This window comes from Equus asinus, chromosome 12 (genome assembly GCF_041296235.1).
Source record: "Equus asinus isolate D_3611 breed Donkey chromosome 12, EquAss-T2T_v2, whole genome shotgun sequence".
Classification (NCBI taxonomy): domain Eukaryota; kingdom Metazoa; phylum Chordata; class Mammalia; order Perissodactyla; family Equidae; genus Equus; species Equus asinus.
In genome coordinates this window covers 47,906,599-47,928,577 of record NC_091801.1, presented here as the reverse complement: position 1 = coordinate 47,928,577, position 21,979 = coordinate 47,906,599, and the positions used below count along the sequence as shown (strand labels likewise).

Below are 21,979 nucleotides of genomic sequence, written 5' to 3'. Positions count from 1 at the left end.
AGAATAAGGTTGGCCTTAAAGGACGCTCTTAAGGAGGTTACAATCTAGTTGTGCAGACAGATGGAAACAGGCAACTCTAGGCAGGCAATTACAATCACAAGTGGTGTGGCCTGAGTATTCTCCAGAGGACATACTCCAAATGATTTATGACAAACTAGAGTGCTGAAGCCAAAGATAGCTAGACTAATTAATTTCACTTCTTCAAACTGCTAAAATCTTGGCAGCATTAGGTAGATGTCCACTACTTAACTGGTGCTGTTCTGCATAACTGAGTCACTTGAACACTCATGTTGGAAAACCACTCAGAGAAGCAAAACAGAGATAAAAAACAATCCAGAAGCTTCACTTAATAAGCAGAAGTCCTGCCTCTTGTCGTGAAGCTCATGTGGACAATGTTCAAATGCTTTGAAACGTCCAACAAACCTTCTCCTCGTCATCCAAGGGAATGGATTTAAGGAGACTTACGACTGGTCCAAATACTAACTACAAAGCTTAGAGCAGCTTTTAATAAAGCCATAAAGAACAGCATGTTGGAAATGATTATCCTTTTTTTTTGGATAAATAACTTTTCCCCAACAAGTTCCCTGAACTTACTCGTGATAGGTAGAATTCTTATTTTATTCCTCAAGTAACGATGAAAAGGAATATATATGTGTATTTTAAACCAATTGTGTTACTAAGTAACTGTAAGATATTAGTAGACAATTTTTATACGCCTTTTGTGGATATCTAAGATACCACGCCTAACCTAACTTTCCCTATAGGGTTATTATAAACATCAAATAAGATAACAAATACAAAAACACTGTTTTTTAAAAATTCAGAGAAGGAATGTAAAGTTTTATCAGATTGGATTAATACATTAATCTTTACCTAATTTTTCTGAACTTTTCATAACAACCGCCTATAACTCTGTGAATAATAAAAAAAGTTTGTGATTTTTAGCATAATAAATTTCCATGAAGAATAATTTTTAAGTAATGATGGACCACATTATTATTACATTTCTATTCTAGGCAGGCATGGAGGCAGAATACCATAGTGATCAGACTTGAAACCTGGAACCACTAGAAACTGGCCAGTAACATTGGTCAAGTTACTTAAGCTCTTTTCATCTCAGTTTCCTCAACTATAAAATATGGCTACTAATGATATACATCTCACAATGATGTTGTGAAGACTAAATAAGGTAATCTACGTAGAACTCTCTATGTAAGGTAATCCACATGAGAACTGTGAGTATTATTGTTGCTTTCATTATAAAGAGGTTTTAGAGGTTAGGAGTGTATGGTCTGGAGCCAGACCAGTTGGGTCCCTACCATGGTACTTACTACATGTGAAAATTTGGACAAGTTATTTGGGTTAGCCTCTTCATGTTTCAGTTTCCTCATCTATAAAATGAGGATAGTAGGAGAAGCTAATAGGATTATTATGAGGATTAAATGCAGTATCACATGAAAAGCAAAAACTGAACAATACTGGAAAGTGCTGAATTATTAGTTATAATAGTAACTTATTAATAATAAACTAACTTGATAACCTGTGCACCGAAACTATGACAACCCCTAACATACAAAGAGGAGGTGCTCCATTACTTAGACCAAAATGAAACTTAAATTAAATTCTAACCTCAGTCTGCAGATTTTCTGGAGAAATTATTTTGGTGAAAATGATGGCAGGTGCTCCAGTTATTCGGACAGAAAAATCTGTTAAAATGGGAGTCAAAATTGCTCTTCTTTCTTGATGTCGCCGTATGCTAAAATATAAAGTACAAAATTATTAGCCAGTTCATTTTTTTCAAGGATAATTTTCATTAAATTTGTACAAATCTTTGTACTACAAACAGGTATGACAAAATTACATTATTACTTTGAGAGTGCCTATTTGTACATTTACAGTCATAGTTTCGTAACTTTAGCTCTTAACTTCAGATTTCTGGAAGATAGCAAAAACATCACTGAGAAATTCAGATGTAATTAATCCATTTCATATTAGTAGCATCCTAGGGACCTTCCAACAAATTACTTTGTCTGTTTTTAATTCCTTTTGTTCTCGTAAATAGTTTAGTATCTCTTTTGTTACCAACAATAATTTTACTATTTTGTGATAATTTTTAATTTTCTATCTCTAATATTTCTGACCTTCTACTTGACAATCGACATTTTTCCAATCTCATTAGGTTCACAAATGTACTGTCTTTATAGTTAGTGAAATGGCTTTTGTGACTTTAATACTGAATGCTTCTTCACAAAACCCTGTATGTGAAGTAAGGATCATTACTAGCCCCACATTACCTATGGGGAAATGAGGTTCAGGACAGGGCTAAGGCTACCCAGTGGGAACAAAGGTTCCAGAATTGGGCCTCCGGGACAAGTTGATACCAGAGCAGCATTTGGCCTCTACTTTAATTCTTCTTTATACATTCTCACCTTTGAGCAGTTATTTAGCATAATATTTCTACTCTACATTCAAAGTTGCTAATTGCTAATAATTTCAGAGGACATATTGCATACCTGGTAGAAGATGAAATTGGGAAACATCAGAGAGAAGTCAAAGCTTGTGCTAGTGCAAATCTTCAAGTCTATTATCCACATTCTTAGTTTTCATTTTATAAAATAATATGGTTCTATGCTTTACTAGCAAGCTATACCCCAAAAGTTTCTTGGAACCATTAATTTAATATTCCTTACAAATATGTCCCTATTAATCCCTTATATTCTAAAATGATAAAGTTGAGATCAGAAAATTGGCATAAGTTATCTCATCAAGAAGCCCAGATAAAACTCAAGACTTTCTATATCCCTGTTTACCAGAGTAGTCCAGTGAGTACTAATATCTTTTGCTGAACTTTGTAATGAGCAGAGCTTTACATGGTGTCTGCCAAAAAAGCAAATTGGATCATCTGTGACACGTAAGTATTGGATTTCAAGAAAGTCAATTTTAAAGAATTAAGAGATCTGGTGAATAGAGGGTAAGAGGAAGAAGTATTAAAATCTATGAATACAGAGGAAGGGCTGAGATCCTAAGAGAGACCATAATTAGAGCCTAATAGCTCAAATTCCATAAAATGACCAATGTGAGAAACATGTAACATCTCATATGCTCTCATAGGGAGTGCTAAAATATATGATGTCTTAAAAATACCTTAAAATGGAAAAGATGGCAGGGAACCAAATAAAAGAAAACATTAACTAAAGCACTGATGGGGAAAAAAAAGCACTCATCCATATCATATTCTTTCCCCATTATGTGATGAATTAAATCAATAACACCACATGTGAAAGCTCTATGACCTTAGAAATTAAAAAAAAAAATTAATAAGTCAACAGTACTATAAACTTATAACTTATCTGGTACATACTGCTAACTTTTCTTTTGTATTAGCTCTGAATAGCACTTGGGGTGATGATACGTATTTTTAAAACCATTAAAATTTTTTGTAGATTCAAATATTTCCAAGGATGAATTCAAAAGAAAGAAAAAATAAACATTGAAGAAATAGCTACAACAAGAACTAAATTCTGCCAATATTTTACTAGATAATAGTCTACGGTTTAAAATAACAAAAGAAGGAAGTAAAACTCAAAGTATTAACTGACACTATTAATGATTTCAGGGTCTTAGCCACTCTCAGTAAACCAAGGGAATTGATTTTTAAGATACTGAGACAGCAAGCTAATCCTTATACCCCTGATAGAGAAGGATGTTGAAATGAGCTGCCTACCTAGATCTGGGGCCGTTAAACGGCTGGAAAAACATCTTCCTATCTGCAAAGCGGAAGAACAAGAAAGTTTGTCTGTCTTGGCAAGGGAGCTAGTTCAAAAAACAGAGATCTCCTTGGAAAATTTAAAATAATGAGAAATCCCCCTTTGTGTGTTTGGTAGCTATAATTTATATTACCTGTGATGGTCTAGAAATAACCATTTTGACTTATATAAAAGTTGCAACAGACCTTTCATAACCCTGTGGCATTCTCAGGGACAAAGACCACAGAAGACAAGCTCCTAAGCACAGATTATTTTATATTACCCTCCCCCCCAAATAATTCTTTATTAGCAAGAGGAGAGTTCAACTCCATTATAGAAATCATTACCAAGAAGTTTGGATAATGGGAATACCACATATGGACAATATAATAAATTTGTTTAAAATCATTAAAGACATATAGATTGGAATAAAAACACACAGAACTTCTAGAAATGAAAAATATAGTTACTAAAATTGAAATGCATAATAGTTGGATAAACAACATTTTAGATACACCTTAATAAAAAATAAGTAAACTTGGAATACAGATTTGAGAAAATTCCAAGAAGTGAATTTTAAAATGGAAAGTTTAAAAGAAATGAGACACAGAAGGGCAAGTCTGACATTTAACTGGCATTCCAAAATGTGAGAACAGAAAGTAAGGAAAAGGGACAGGATTAAAGAGATCATGGCTCAGAATTCTCCAGAACTGATGAAATATGGGAATTCACAGATTCAGCAAGCACAATAAGTCCTGGTTCAGATAAATACAATAAAATCCACAATTAGACATATCTTGGTGAAACAGCTGATGACCTATGATGAATAAAAGATATTAAAATTAGCTAGAAAAAACATTATCTATAGCACGTTAAGGCATAAGAGGTTAGGAGATCTGTGGAAGAAATATTTTTCTGATATACTCTAAAATAACAACAATTTAAGGTATCTCTACATTGTCCATAGAAACAAAGAAATGGTACAGTGATTTGCACCTATCACCTAACATGGAAGATTAAATGCATAGAAACTTATTAAACACTCTTTGAAGATTAAAAAAACACTGAAAATCCTAAGGTGCTAATGAACTAACAGAAAAGTAATCATATGTGTTAACAAAGCTATTCTGTTACGCTTTGGGAGGAGTAGATTATAAATAAGGAAAGGTATAGTTCTCTGAAACTGTTACTAAGCAAGAAGGTGTAGGTAAATGCCACACACACTTATGAAAATATATGTTTCGGAAGGCCGCGGTCATTTTTCTTGGGCTCAGCATATATATGCTAAGGTTCTTCTGCCCATCTTCCATACATTTTGGCATGACTTTGTGGGAAATATTAAAGCAGTGTAAGAAGGCTACTTTAAAAATTGCACATTATGAAAAACTGGAAGTAGGAATAATGGTGCTAAGGTTTCCAAAATATTCCACCAAAAAGACAGAATAAAAAGTGCTAGACGGTCTGTGTGTGCACCTAACATTCCTTATGTAACATGAAGACTTTCTTGGTATGGTATTACAGCTGAGCTTCAGATAGAAGATACTTGACCAGAAGAAACTTAAGACTTGTGGTAATCAACTGAGATAATCCCTTTCAGAGGATATTCCTAAATAGGAAAAACAGTAATATTCACAAACATTTATTATAAACAATCTGCTATTTGGAAAATTATTATAATTTGATTAACTATGACTATTTATTTTGATTTACTCCTCCTATTTTTAGATAGTCATAAGGATAATTTGAATTCTATAGTAACTTTAAAAATCAAATATTTAGTTTCAAGTTTAAACCTATTTTTCCCCCAAGAGGAACACTATCCAGTGACTTTCTAATGCAATTAAAATGAAATCCAAATTCCCTTTGACCAATAAGACCAGTCATAATTTAGTCCTTCTCTACCCAAAACTTCATCTATTATTTCTCTCCTGCCAGCCAGGTATGATCCTTAAATGTGCTAAACTTATTCCTACTCAAGGGTCTTTGCTCTGCCCAGAACCCTCTTGGCAGAAAGACTCCATGAGTATTTGCATGGTTAGCTCCTCCTTGTCACTCAAGTATTAGAAGAGTCCTTACCTGAGACCTAATTAAGAAAATCTCCCAGTTACCCATATCACACTATACTGTCATATCGTTTCCATAAATTTATCACTCTGAAATTTTGAGAACATGGGCTGAGTGTCCACCATTATGGCAGGCCCTTTGCTGGGTGCTGGGAATACAATGGCAAAGACGGATGCATGGATCTCAGTTTGCAGAAAAAATAACTAAACAAAAAATCCTAAGGTAGGACAAGTATAATGATAAGGAAAGTACAGAGAGGTATGGAAATGTTTGATAGAGGACATAATCTTTTATCAAGGTTCTAAACTTACCCAAGAAATTAATTTGTAAAAACATATAAATCTATGAACAATGCTACAAGAACTACAACTTGAAATAACGATGATTTTTAAGGTACATTTAAATAAAATGCTAGTGCAAATTTAGATCAGCAAAATTAAATAACGTTAAAATATTCTCATTATTTTAAAAAAATTCAAAACAAAAAATCTCTCCCAAGAAACAAACAAACCCAAACTATGGTTAATGGTATATCTGTGATGGAGATCACAGGTGCTACCTTTATTACAGCCTCTAAAAGAAAGTCTTACGGGCGTATCTATATTGAAATATCAACTCAGTTGAACTGAGATGGTCAATGGATAATAGCTTTGGTTACAGTTTCCAGTTGTTTATATCTATAGTCTGGAACTCCTGCATCTAATTCTACTTAATAGCTCTTTTTCCAAAGAAAAACTTCAAAATGCAGTTCATGGAAGAGGAGAAACCAGGGGAATTGCTGAAAGTTCCTCAGAGAAAGGACATTCAGAAATTGCATGTTGAGAATATATACACAAATCCACCAAGGGACAGATGGTCAGAAAATTTACTCCATTTTTAAAGCTGTGATAACAGGTATTGATGTATCAGGCAAAGTGCTCAGAGATTTATACAGGATAATATATAAAAGTTACGTATTGTATACATACTTTTAAGTAAATTTTGATATAATCTTCTTTGGGGGCCAGCCCCGTGGCCGAGTGGTTGTTAGTGCGCTCCACTTTGGCGGCCTGGGGTTCTCCAGTTTGGACCCTGGGCGTGGACCTATGCACAGTTCATCAAGCCATCTGTGGCAGCATCCCACATAGAAGAACTAGTATGACTTACAACTAGAATATACAACTATTTACTGGGGCTTTGGGGAAAAAGAAGGAAAACAAGAGGAAGATTGGCAAGCGATGTTAGCTCAGGGCTGATCTTCTTCACCAAAAAGAAAAACACCTAGTTTGGCTCCTTCTGTTAAAAATAAAATGTTGAAGAAGGGTAACCTGGCTATTTAGGGCTTGGTCAGTTGGGTTTGGATCAATCAGGGCATTATTATCTATACTGATATATTTATAACAATTATGATGTTAGGCGCTATAAGAAGACCGCAAAGTAACCGAAGATATGGGAGGTTTTAAAATTTTATGATATACTATTATAATGATTATATTCAATTGAAATATTTTCTGATTTTTTGAGTACCTACTGTCCGTCAGTAACCATGCTAAGATACAAAGAAGAATAAGACCCGCCAAGATCTTTGTCCTTTTATATCTATGCCATGTTTTCAGCTTGCCAAGAACACCCTCAGCCAACAGGTAACGAACGAAATATTTGCTGGCTGCTGGGAAGGAAAAACTGACTGCTCTTTCCTGCTGCATTAGGATGGCTTTTCTCTCCACACCCAGTTCCCAGGTACTTTTAAGCAGAAGGAGAAATCACATACTCTCGTGTAAAGCCATGCCAACGTTGAAGGGAATTATTACAAAATCATAGAATTCAAGTAGGTTTAAGTCACTCCAGGCATTAACCTATGAGCTACGGGAATTAGACTAACTTGTATAATTTTGCTTAGGAATTCACTTGACATCCTCACAAATTTGTAAGACAAAAGTGACGGTTTTCAGGTTGAAGAGTATAAACAAAGAAAATGCTTTCCTCTCACATACCTGTCTATGATTTCAGGTGCAATTCTGGAAAAATCTCATGTATCATTAATCACAAATCAAAATATTTAAAGGACCCTGTGAATATCTGGGTAATAGTTCACTTCAAAAATAAAAATATAAGAGATCAAAAGACAGGTGAATAGTCACAATCTCTCAGAATTAAGGCCAATGATACATGCTTCAGGGACTTCAATATCAACACAAAGCCATACTTCCACATAGTCAACGTTACCAGTCCTGTGAAGCACAGAACTGATTGATTTTAGGAATGTGTCAAATTCAAATGCAGCCTGCTAAGCAAACATAGCAATAAGAATTTAAAAAGATCCCATGCATGGGAAAAAAGGCCTCAGAGTGGTATATATAATTTGGTACATGTCATCTCAAAATATTTAAACAAATAAGCTGTAATTATTTCTTTGACAATAAAGTCTGAAAGATAAATTACCCACGGAAATCAAAAATAGACAGTAATAGGGACAAATAAAAGTACTGTGATAAAAACTAAATTATTTATTTTTCAAGTGTAGTTTTCAAGTCTATTCAAGTTATATCTTTAAATATTACAAACAAGAAAGTTATATTAATATTAACTTGGAGAATTAAAGCGTACTGGCATTTTCAGGAAATTACAAGATAAACTTTCCACCACTTCCCTGCACACACACACAAATCACTAATCATTATGTAAAACAGCAATAGTGATTTGAAAGTGTAACCTGCATATAGCAGTACAGGTTATTTTAGTTCTCAGCACTTCATTTCTTCTGATTATAAAATAAACTCAGATGTGGTAAAAATGATTGCTAAGAGAAAAAGAAAAAAAGGTATTAATTAACAACAAACTTTAGCATAAGTGCAAGGGGTCAGAGCACTGAGTAGAAACGAAAAGTAGTAGATTAAGAGGAAGCAAACCAGGCTTCTATTCTTAGGTCTATTTTCAAGACACATTGGACAAGCCAAAAACCCGCCTCAAACTTAGTTTTTGTAGTGGTTTTGTTCTATAGCAACTTGCTAAGGATGGTTCAGAGTTTAGAGAGAAATTTGCATGAGATTTGGAAGGTGGAAGGGAAATAGTGGCTAATATTCTCTGAAAGTCATGCTGTTTAAATTCAATGAAATCCTGATGCAGAGATGCTGGAAGATTCCAGCTTGCCCTCACTCTTCCCAGCTCTGTGACCAGTTCTTCACCTGGCTGATCAACAGCAACTGCAGGTTCACCCTCAGACACAGAGCAACAGCCTCCCATGGACTTCTCTACCAGCCTCCTACGATCCCTCCACCTGGACGTGTCTGGCTTCCCAGATTCCCGAGGAAGCTACAAATTTTTTACCCAGGTCACCTGGTCAAGAGAATTTGGTAGTGACATCTCTCTAATCCACCACCTCCCTCCTTTAGATCCTTACTTCCCAGCTTATTCCATAATTGAATAAGGTCTTACTTCTAAAATAAACCCCTTATACTACAATACTTACAGTGGTTCTGCTGGCCTGACTAAGCCCTGATATATTTCCTCAGCTGAAAAATTAAGGAATTGGAAGAAGACCTAAAGTTATAAAATTTGATGATTCTTTATGCTTAACTTCCCTGCTCCCCCTGCTCGAGCATATACACAGAAACACATGATGATTAAACACAAAATTTGAGTAATGTACCCAGGAAAAATGAATGAAAACCATTACAAAGGCTGCCATTTAATACTGGTCAGGGGAGGGAGCAAATTGTTCTTCACTGTGTATCTTTTGAATTTTACCTGCAATACCTATTGAAAAACAAAAATATATTAAGGTTCTGTTTATATTTCTGTCAAGATTAATCAACAGAACTAAGCTACATAAGGTCTCAAATTTCTCCTCTTCATTTGAACGAATCTCTCCCAGAAACACATTTGGACACATGATTTGCTAGCTCTACTTAATCATCTAATTATTCAATCTCACATTAATTCACCCAAATCTTTATTAAGTACCTATTATGTACCAAGCATATTACATGCTGGGTATTCAAGTGAATAAAACACACAATTTTTTTATACTCCTAGCCTTTGGATTTATTGCTTTCTTAGTTCAAAATGCTCCATCCCTCTCCTGCCACTCATACTCTGTGGAAACAAATTCAGAAGTTACGTTCTCTGTAAAACCTTCCCTGAAAACCCAGCCATAGAGTTAATCGTTCATTTCTTTCTTTAAATTCTCTATTTTGTACCTATGTTGATTTTAGATTAATTTATTGTTCTCTTTATGTGTCTGTCACATCTATTAACATGAGATGTCCTATGTGCACAGAATGCGTTTATTCTGATTTTGAGGGTTTCTTCTTTAATCCTAAGTATCCTGTATTTATGTCTATCATAGCACTTTCCACATTGCACTCTAACAGTTAATTAATTACTGTCTCTTTTGATTGGATGCTGTGCTCTGTAAGGGATAGGCACATATCAGAAATTATTTTGTTTTGTTTCTCTACTGTAAAGGCATTTCATGGCATATACTGAACATTCAGAAGTCTCCTGACTTTCAACAAAGGTGCTAAGACCATTCAATGGTGAAAAAACAATCTCTTCAACAAATGGTGCTGGAATAACTGGATATCCACACGCAAAAGAATGTAACCGGACTTTTACCTCATACCATATACAAAAACAAACAAAAAAAGCAGACACAAAAATCCTCGAAATGGATCAACAACCTAACTATAAGAGCTAAGCCCATAAAACTCTTAGAATAAAACAGGTAAATATCTTCACGACCTTGGATTTGGCAATAGATTCTTAGATATGATACCAAAAGCACAGGAAACAAGAAAAAATAGATCAATTAGACTTCATCAAAATTAAAAACTTGTGCATCAAACATCATTATCAAGAAAATGAGACGATCATTTATATATCATATATCTGATGGGGTATAGTACCCAGAATAAATAAAGACCTTCAAATCTTCAACAAAAAGACAAACAACTCAATTAAACAATGGGCAAAAGACTTGAATAAATATTTTTACAAAGAAGATATACAAATGGCCAACAAGCCCATGAAGAGTGGCTCAGTATCAGTTATCACAATGGAAATACAAATCAAAATGACACCCAGTAGGATGGCTATAGTCAAAAAAATGGAAAATAAGTATTGGTGAGAATGTGGAGAAATAGTTCAGCTGCTGAGGAAAACAGTTTGGCAGCTCCTCAAAGTTAAACATTAAATTACCAGATGACCCTGTAATTCTACTTTTAGGTATATATCCCAAATACCTGAAAACAAGTACCTGTACACAAATGTCCACAGAAACCAAAAGTGGAAACAGCTCAAATGTCCAACAGATGAATGGATAAACAAACTGTGGCGTGTACATACAATGGAATATTATCCAGCAATAAAAAAGAATGAAGAACTGATACATGCTACAAGGTAGATAAACCTCCAAAACACTATGTTAAGTGAATGAGCCAGACACAAAAGGTCATATATTGTATGATTCCATTTATAAGAAATATCCAGAATAGGTAAATCCATGGAGACAGAAAGCTCACTGGAGGTTGCCAGGGGCCATGAGGGGCTGGGAGGGGATGTGGACAAACTGCTTAGTGAGGAAGAGGTTTTACTTTGGGGTGAGTAAAATGTTTTGGAACAAGATAGAGGTGGTGGTTATAGAAGTGGTGGTTACATAACATTATGAATGTACAAAATGCCACTAAACTGTTCATGTTAAACGGCTAATTTTGTGTGAATTTCAACTCAATCAATTATTAAACACGCACGCAAACTATTTATTAAATAAATTAATGAATAAATAGGAGAGAGATAGCTGAGTTAAGCCCAGATGATCATAAAGTTTCCTAGGAAAATAAGGCTCATCATCTTTGTTGATGATGGAATTTGTAGTTCTTAAGAAATGATGACCTATAAGTTTTGCAAGCTGGTACTTCCTAAATCTGAAAACTGAGTGAAGTGGAGGAAATGAGGGGACTTGATCCTGGCTGATATCATGTGATGTCTGGAGATCAGGACTTGAGTAGTGGATGTGTGGTGTGCATCCAGATGCTTCCCTCAGGGCCAAATCACCACTCATCGCAGCTGCCAGGACTATTGCCTGCTGATGGCTTGATAATTGCATCCTGCTCCTGAAACGTACCTTGGCCACCGGTGGGAGATTTGTCACCCAAATTTATACCCTTTCCTCAGGGGCACATTTGATCACTTGTCAATGAAGGGCTATGCTAATATATTTTATCATAAAAGTGCTTTGCGTTAGGGATAAGTTGCTGGACAGAATGGTGATGATCTCTGCCCTCAGGACCCAGACAGAGTATACAGACAAATTAAATATGCTAAGTGATACAATAAGAGCACACAGATGGGAAACCTAAGCTACTCGGTGGTTATTCAGAGAAGACTTCCTGGAAAACGTGATGTCTACTCTGAGATTTGATGAATGATAAAAGTTAGGCAAATGAAAATAGTGGGTTAAAGAGTTCCAGGCAAAGAGAAGATCATATACAAAGGCCTACTAGCAAGCAGTGAATCATATCTGCAGGAAGCTAAAAGAAGCTTATAATGAATAAAGCACATGTTAGAAAAGAATGTGGGTACTTGAAGAAGAATCTTACAAAGAGTACAGACTACCACTTAGCACTTGGTTTCAGGCAAGTTATTTACCTTGTCTATGTCTTAGCATGTATAATTAGGGAAAACAGTTCTTACCTCATAACATTATTGTGAAAATCAAGTTAAATAAGTCAGGTAAAGTGATAAGTATTATATAATCTATTGTTAATGTTGTTGCTATTATTAGCGCCAAGATGTGGTACATACAGCCAGCCATGGTGGGGTAGTGGTTAAGATTCAGGGCTCTCACTGCTCTGGCCTGAGTTTGTTTCCCAGTGAGGGAACCACACCATCCATCTGTCAGTTGTCATCCTGTTGTGGCTTTGTGTTGCTGTAATGCTGAATGCTATGCCACTGGTATCTCCAATTCCAGGAGGGTCACTCATAGTGGACAGCTTTTCAGCAGAGCTTCCAGACTCAGGCAGACTAGGAAGAAGGACCTGGCCACCCACTTGTGAACAGATTGGTCATGAAAACCCTATGAAAAGAAGGGGAGCACTGTCTGATATAGTGCTGGAAGGTAGGAGGATGGGGTTAAAAGACTAGGCAGGGTTCTGCTCTGCTGTACACAGGGTCACCAGGAGTTGGAATCAACTCGATGGCACTAAACAACAACAAATGGATAAACACAGTTTTGGTGGTAAAAGGGCAGAACCCCAAAGCAATCAGCATTGTGAAAGGCATATAATAAAGTCTACATACAATGTTTTAAAGAAATCCAATCAACAAACCACCATGGTGTTATAAGCAACAGATGTTACTGAATCTTATAAAAAAAAAAGGATTAAAAATAATTAACTCTTCCTTAAAATAATAAAGATCTCCAATTTTACAATATAAAAGTATCTTTAGGGGCTGGCCCTGTGATGCAGTGGTTAAGTTCACGCACTCTACTTCAGTGGCCCGGAGTTCATGGGTTCTGATCCCAGGAATGGACTTATGCAAAGCTCATCAAGCCATGCTGTGGCAGCGTCCCACAAACGAAAAAGAGGAAGACTGGCAACAGATGTTAGCTCACGGCCAATCTTCCTCACCGCCCCCTCCCCTGCCCCAAAAGTACCTTTAATTCCTAGTACCTTCATTCTAGCAAACAATCCTAATTCACTGATGAGAACCATGAATAGCCTGGGTAAGATGGCAGCAGCCCTTTACAAATATTATAGTTCACATTCAAGACTAATTCCTTTAAAAATGTTCTCTGTGACTATAGCTGCTTTTAGTTAAAGTAAACTAAAAAAATCCCAGAGCCTTTGTTACTTTTCTCTTCTTTATAAGTAGAAAAGAGAGATTAAAAAAAATCTGACCTTGAATACAATGCATTTCAAGGGAAAAATGTGACTGTATCCTTAACTAGAAGAGGAACCTTTCATCAAATAGCAAGCTTTTCAAAAAAAATGCTGACATAATCTTAAATTTGTAATAATTAAGATGTAACAGTGGTAAGACTAGCAGGTTTCCAAGTAAAACCACCAGCTATAATTACAAAATATATTTTATGTTTGTCACGAAATGCAGAAGCAATACCAAAACACTTAGGTTGCAAAAGATTATATCACCTCCTGTTCTGGCAATGAAATATTAGAAAGTGTAGAAAGCTTCTCAGTCATTACTCACCTGCTGGCCATATTCCATTCAAGGGCTGGATTTTGAGAATTTCTTTCACTCTCTGTTAGCACCCCTCCTGTGCCACTTTCCTTCTCTGGTTTTAGTTGATCCCATTGTGCAGTACCAATATTGATGGACTGCAGGTCTATTTGGTATTGTCTATCTTCAATTTCTGATCCAGGGTCTCGAAGAATTCCTAAGTTCAAGGCTCTCCTGTAAAAGCAGTGAAAAAAAGTAAATAGATTATAAATAAATATTCCATGTTTATTTTGTTCACTAACATAGTACAATTACCGTTTTTTTCTTTGAATTACTGAAGAATAAACTGGGTTAATCAAATCTATGAAAATTACCACACATTATGACTTGAAAATGTATCCAAAACTTATCACTTACAGTAATCTGTACTATAATGATTTCTTGTGGTGTCCTCAGCATTGTACTGTCTTTCTAAGTACTTTCACATACATGATTTCAATCCTTGAGGTGCTGTGAGGTTCTATTATCATCTCCATTTTTACTAAACAGTAAATAATTCAGAGAGGTTGAAAGATTTAGCCAAAGTTACAGAGCTAGTATGTGACAAACAAAACTATAACTTAAATCCAGGTTTTCTGACTCAAAACGTAGTCTTCTTTCCAATGCTAATCACCGACCTTCCTCAGTCCTTTGCTGTCTTGTTAGGAAAGGTGATAGAGCCTTGTTAAACTATTTCACTCCCCTACCCCTTGTCTTTGGTTCTTTATATAAACCAACTGTCACATAGACTAAATTTTTGAGAAGACTACATTGTTTACTGATGTATAAACACAGTGATGATTACTGGCCCACATAGAGTTGGAACGTTGATCTTCCTAGACCCAAGGCTATGCAGATGAATAAAATTAGCAGTAGCTTAAAGCTAAATTAGAGAAAGTAAATGGTTAAATTTTTAATGAATCTTTTAGAATGAAAATAGCAAGGTGGTATGGTATGGTAGTAAGAACAGCATTCAGAGTTCTGGAGCCAGATAAACCTAAGTTTGTGCAAGTTTGGGAACTTTTTACAAAGTTCATTAATGCTTTAAAGTGAGTTATCAAAAGGATACTAATATTTGGCTATGAAAGATTCAATCAACACAAAAATTGAAATAACACAGAAGATAAAAATAGTTTTACTAGTGGAGATACTGAAAAAAGCTACAATTGCAGATATTAGAAAAAATACAATTAAATTACTTATATCAACTGAACACTAATGAAACTAATTAGTCAGGGGGGTTAACTAACTAACCTAATTAGTTTGGGTCCCAGTGTGAAAACTACAGAAAGAGGTAAGAATCTGATTAAGACTAGGCTTTGGCTAACTAAGCAGTGTAAGTCAGACCATATGCAGAGGCTGGCCAAATACTGATGGAAGGTGGAAGACTATTGACACTCAAGATGGCAGATGTCTGGGCCAACGCTCAGGAATGGAGATGGCATGCATTGGGCCAGGCAAGGTGAGGACTGAGGCTAACAAATTCAAGTGAAGAGAGGAGCAGGGAGAGGACTGGAATTGAATGAGCAGACAACTGAGGTGGGGAAATATCAGAGGGAGTCAAAATAAGGTAACAGGGAAACAAACAAGCATTGGTCAAGAAGACATAGTAGGAGTCAGAGAAACAGAGACAGATGAATTCTCATTATTCCTAAGATAACAGCTGAACCTGGTTTTCGTTTTCTCTTTTCTAACTCAGAAAAATCACAGTCTAGGAATGGGTATGCAAAGAAAGGTGGCCTAAAGAATTACATGAGCCCAAGAATTGCATTAGAAATAGGGGCCATAAAATTGAACCGTTTCAATTTGCCCTAATGAAGATAAAGAAAACAGAAATGAATGACGGTGCAGGTGGGAGGGAGAAACATTTTGAGTGTCCCTATTTTGGGAGAATGCTCTCATTTCATTTGAATATTGATGTAATTTTGCTGATTCTTAAAAGCCCAGCTCAAACTTCACTTTCTATGAAGCCTTTACTGACCACCCTTTTTCCAAACTCCCTCTCTCCCAAATCGGTGCTCTTAGGGTCTCTCTATACATATAAGTCCAATAACTTGTCACTCCTTCCCAATATACCATAAATTTCTTTGAGTTGAGAACTAACTCTCCTATCAAGCAATCAGTAAACTCTGTTTCAATTCACTGATTTGAACTGACACAAGTGGAGAACCTATCTGCTCACAGCAAAAAGAACACACAGTCTTTAAACAGTAAATTTTTGATTCAGGTCCACATAAATTCTGACACACAGCAAACATCTTAGACAGTGGTGGCCTAGCCTATATTCCTAGATTACTATTCCCCATATAAAAGTTATGTTTACTTATTTAAAACTAGGCAATGCTTTCTACCTTTTAAACAAATTCCCTAAACACATTTTTAAGGTGAACTAGAATACTTTAAGAACCTTAAAGGAAGGAAAAGTATGTTTGGAAATATAATTAGTGTTATATCAAAAGGCAAACAAAGCAATTTAACCCAGCATTAACATCAGTCTTTCCATTTCCCTTGGCACATGGAGAAACTGCATAATCACAAGATTACAACCACAAAAACGCGGAGTTTCATCAGAGTTTTTCATTTAGGCTTGAAATTCCCCATATTTTGTCTTGGCCTTAAGTTGAGCTATATTCCTCCTATCATCTATCTGTGGAAAACATGACTTCCCATAGGCTCTTCTTCCCTATGCAAAAGGAGTTTGTATATTGAGCAATAGCCAGATACTTCTAAACATGCTAATTTTAAAATTTCAAACTTTTTAAAAATCAAAATTGGATTTTCTTTTCTCTTTTTGTTTGCTTTTGAAATTAAATTATATATTTGCCTTTTTAACCTGACTTGAAAGATCAGAGAAATTTATAATAGTTGGGTGTATAAATCCAACTTAAAAGTTAATTGCAAAACCATTTAAATCTGAGTTGTAGAAAACAGGATAAGATTATAGCAAAAAATTCATGTGAGCTTTGGTCTCAGACTTTCCAATGATTATGAGCTTGGGGAAATTATTTAACTTCTCTGTGTTTTAGTTATTTCAATATTAAGATTAGAATAGAGACAAATAAAATATATGTCTAAAATTAAACTATTCATAAAGAGGCCCATTATAAATTGTATGACCATTCCTGAATTACATTATCTTACATGGTTCCGTATGAAAAGCATATCTAATCACCAACTAATCATAGGTGCACAGGCACCAAGATAAAACAAAGTTCACTTTTCTAATTACAAAAAAACTATAATGAAAACCATAAAGATAAATGTTCTTTAACATGTCCAGAGTCAACTGTTTCCAAAACATGGCATATTAGAAACCTTGAATGAACCTTCTGACTGAAACAACTAAAAGGCTTGGAAAAAACTTAAAATACCTTTTTAAACACATCTAAGAGCTGGCACCAGAGAAGAGAAACTGCAAAATCCCCCCAAAAAAGTAAAACCAGGAACACTAATAAATAGGCAGCCGTCAAAGCCAGTTTTTGCTCTTAAGTGTTCTGCTGAATCCTGCAGACACTGATTTTCTGCTCTGATAACTCCACAGGAGGAGATAAAGCTCAAGGCCCACCCAAGGTGATGAATCTACTCAATAGGAGACCCTGCATGTAAAGTGGGGTCATGAAGGGCTACCTCAGCAGTGAATGGGTGAAGTAAAAACAGTGCTAGTAGGGAGCCTTTTGGTGGTAGAACAGTTCTGTATCTTGATGGTGATGGCATTACATGAATCTACATATGTGGTAAAATTGCACAGAACTATACACACAAACACAAATGAGTGCATGTAAAACTGGTGAAATTTGAATATGCTGTGGATAGTAATGATGTCAATTTCCTGGTTTTGATATCGTGCTACAGTTATGCAAGAAATTATGCAAGACCTGAAACCATAAAACTCCTAGAAGAAAACACAGGCGGTAAGCTCCTTGACATGAGTCTTGGCAATGAGTTTTTGGATTTGACACCAAAAGTAAAATCAACAAAAGCAAAAAGAAACAAATGGGACTACAGTGACCTAAAAAGCTTCTGTTTCGCAAAGGAAACCATCAATAAAATGAAAAGGCAACCTCTGGAATACAAGAAAATATTTGCAAACCATATATCTGATAAGGGGTTATATCCAAAATATACAAGGAACTCATACAATTCAGTAGCAAAAAAACCAAACAACCCAGTTAAAAGATGGGCAAAGGATCTGAAGAGACATTTTGCCAAAGACATATAAATGGCCAACAGGTACATGAAAAAGTGTGTAACATCACTAATAGAAAATGCTAATCAAAACCACAATGACATAGGACCTTAAACTGTTAGGATGTCTCTTAGCAAAAAGACAAGAGATAACGAATGCTGGCAAAGATGTAGAGAAAATGGAACCCCTTACACAACTGGTGGAATATAAACTGGTATAGCCATTATGGAAAACAATATGGAGGTTCCTCAAGAAATTAAAAATAGAACTACCATGTGATCCACCAATCCCACTTCTGGGTATATATCCAAAGGAAACAAAGCACTATCTTGAAGGGTCATCTATAGTCCAATGTTAATTGCAGCATATTCACAATAGCCAAGGTATGGGAAGAACAATGGTGTCCTTGGGCAGATGAATATATAAGAAAATGTGGTGCATGTGTGTGTATATATAACGGAATATTATTCAGCCTTAGAAAAGAAGGAAATCCTGTCATTTGTGACAATGTGGATGAACCTGGAGGGCATTTCACTAAGTGAAATAAGCCAAAGAAAGACAAATACTGCATAGTATCACTTATACGTGGAATCTAAAAAAAAAGTCAAAACTCATAGAAACAGAAAACAGAAAAGTGGTTGCCAGAGACTGAGAGGTGGGGGAAATAGGGAGAGGCTGATAAAAGGGTACAAACTTTCAGTTATAAGATGAGTACGATCTGAGGCTCTAATGTAAAACATGGTGACTAGAACTGATAACACTGTATTGTGTAACTGAAATTTGCTAAGAGAATAGAATTCAAACATTTTCACCAAGAAAAAAAAGGTAAATATGTGAGGTGAGGTGATGAATGTGATAATTAACTTGATGGGGGAAATCCTTTCACATGTATATGTATATCAAGTCATCATGTTGTACACTTTAAATATCTTACAGTTTTGTCAATTATACCTCAATAAAGCTGGAAAAAAAGTTATATTGAGGGCAACTAGGTAGAGGGCACAATGGACTTCCATTTATATATTTATATATTTGCAACTTCCTGTGAATGTGTAAGTATCTCAGATTAAAAATTTTTTTTAAAAATGCCTTTCTAATGCCCATGCAGAAAGGGACAAGGTAACTTACCAAGTTATCTATCTTGACCTTTGCCTTAGCAATGAGTGAAGAGGAAAAAGAAAATCCCCCAATGATTTTGCAATCTCAAGGTATCATGTGGGGTTTGAGTTTCAAATCTGGTATGAAATCTGGAGAGGTAGATAGTGCCACCAGATGACAGGTAAAAGCAAAGGTAAAAGAAAATTCTCCTGAGATGAACTCAATTTCCACTCAAAGAATTTCTGAAGATTAAGTTCCAAGCAAAATGAGAGACTAACAGACAAAATTCATAATTCACACAAGATAATATAGCATCCTGAGTGAGACACAGCAGAAACAGACAGAAGAAATAGATCCTCAAGACTTCACAAACTGGCTTAGCACAAATGAAATACAAAATACTTGTTTGAAAGTTAAAAAAAAATCTTCAAAATACGAGCAGGACCAAAGAAGATATACAGATGGCAAAAAAGCATACGAAAAGATGTTCCACATCAGGTATTAATAGGGAAATGCAAACTAAAACAAGAGATACCACTGAATATCTATTAGAATGGCCAAAATCTGGACCACTGACAACACCAAATGCTGGTGAGGACGTGGAGCAACAGGAACTCTCATTCATTGCCAGTGGGAATGCAAAATGGTACAGCCATTTTGGAAAACAATTTGGTGGTTTCTTATAAAACTAAACATACTCTTACCATATAACCCAGCAATTGTACTCCTTGGCATTTATTCAAAAAAGTTGAAAACTTATGTCCATACAAAAACCTGCACACAGATGTTTCTTGCAGCTTTATTTATAAGCGGCAAAACTTGGAAGCAAGCCAGATGTCCTTCAGTATGTGAATGGATAAATAAACTGTGGTGCATCCAGACAATGGAATATTATTCAGCATGAAAAAAAAATGCTATCAAGCCAAGAAAAAACATGGAGGAACTTTAAAGACATATTACTAGGTGAAAAAAGCCAATCTGAAAAAGTTACATACTGTATAATTTCAACTATATGTCATTCTGGAAAAAGTAAAATTAAGGAGACAGTAAAAAGATCAGTGGTTGTCAGGGGTTGGTCAGGGGAAAGGATGAATAGGCACAGCTAAGAGGATTTTAAGGTCAGTAAAAATACTCTATATGATACTATAATGATGGATACATGTCCTACTTTTCCAAAGCTACAGAATGTATAATACCAAGAGTGAACCCTGAGGTAAACTATGGACTTCGGTGATTATGATGTGTCAATGTAGGTTCATCAATTGTAAAAACGTACTACTATGGTGGGGAATGTTGATAATACGGAGGCTATGTACGTGTGGGGAAGGAGGCATAAGGGAAATCTCTGTCCCTTTCCCTCAATTTTGTTGTAAATCTATAACTGATTTAAAAAAAAAAGTCTTTCAAAGAAAATATAAGCAGAGATCAAGATTTTAATAAGAACCACATAAAACTACAAATGAGAACAGAATTATTTACACTTAAAACTCAAGCAGACTAAACTTAACTGAAAAGATAATTAGCTAATTGAAAGAAAGATCCAAAGAAGTCCAGAGTGTAATCCAAAGTGACAAAGAAATATTGTAGACGAAAGAGAACCAAAATACAGGAGGACAGAGGGAGAAAGTCTAAACTATACCTAATTGGAGATTTCAGGGAGATAATACAGTGAATGGGGAGGAGGCACTATTTGAAGAGATAATGTTATTCTACAATTGTTGAAAAATGCCACACCTTAGATCCAGGTAGCCTGAAGAATCCCAAGAATTAACGATAAGGAAGAAATTGCTAAATATGTGGGTAAACCTAAACAAAAATTATCTTTAAAATATTAAATGATGCCAAAATTGTGAGGAGAAAACAAGCTAAAAATAAGACACTGGACAATGATATACATAAAATAGAGGACCACGTAATTTCAGGTAAAGTGTTCTAAAGTCCTCATATTCTGGAGGAGGAAAACAAAGATATTGATTAACTTCAGACTTTAAGTAAGCACATTAAAATAGCTAGAGTAACTACTAAAGTAACAGACACTGAACATACAGCTTTTAAATAAATACAATAAAAATTAGAATGCAAGAAAAGAAAAAAATTTTTTAAAGTTGGAAGAATAACATAATAAAAAGAATAAATCCAAATGTAACTATAATCATAGTAAATATAAATGATTCAAACTGTTTGGTTAAAAGATAAAACTATGAGAATGGATTTAACAAATCACAGTTTTATTGTTTTTTATGAAACGCACCTAAAACTTAAGTGCACAGGAAGATTAAGAGTCAACAAATGGAAAAATATATACTAGGCAAATTGCCAAAAGACAGTTGGAGTAGTCATAGTGATATTTGACAACATAGACTTCAGGAAAAAAATTATTAAAATAGAGTTACTACTTGAATATAAAAGATCCAATTCGCCTACAAGTTAAGACAATCCTAAATTTATCTGTAATTATAACATAATCTCAAAACATATAAAAGAAAAACTGACAGATCTACAAGGAGAAATTGACAAACATATCATTCATGGTGGAAAATTTTAACCCACCTCCCTCAGTAACGGATTAACTAAGCACATCAAAAAAAGGATATATAAAATGTGAAAAAGATAATAAATATGAGGAAATGGACATTTATAGAACACAGTATCCAACAACTGGAGAATATATATTTTTCTTAAGTAC

General features: G+C 35.1%; 1 protein-coding gene across 10 annotated transcripts in view; it reads right to left on the bottom strand.

Moving 5' to 3' along the window:
• VPS13B (vacuolar protein sorting 13 homolog B) overlaps positions 1 to 21,979 on the bottom strand; it is a 781,052-nt gene that overhangs the window by 264,411 nt on the left and 494,662 nt on the right. For 9 of the 10 annotated variants that reach the window (XM_044743909.2, XM_044743903.2, XM_044743908.2 and 6 more), the window contains 2 exons: positions 14,001 to 14,204; positions 1,630 to 1,756 (listed from right to left, as the gene is read on the bottom strand). In XM_044743909.2, the coding sequence (XP_044599844.2) occupies positions 1,630 to 1,756; positions 14,001 to 14,204 (331 nt within the window). Of the gene's footprint in view, positions 1 to 1,629; positions 1,757 to 12,593; positions 12,865 to 14,000; positions 14,205 to 21,979 lie in introns of those variants that run through there. The other variant, XM_070481389.1, reaches the window with a different exon arrangement.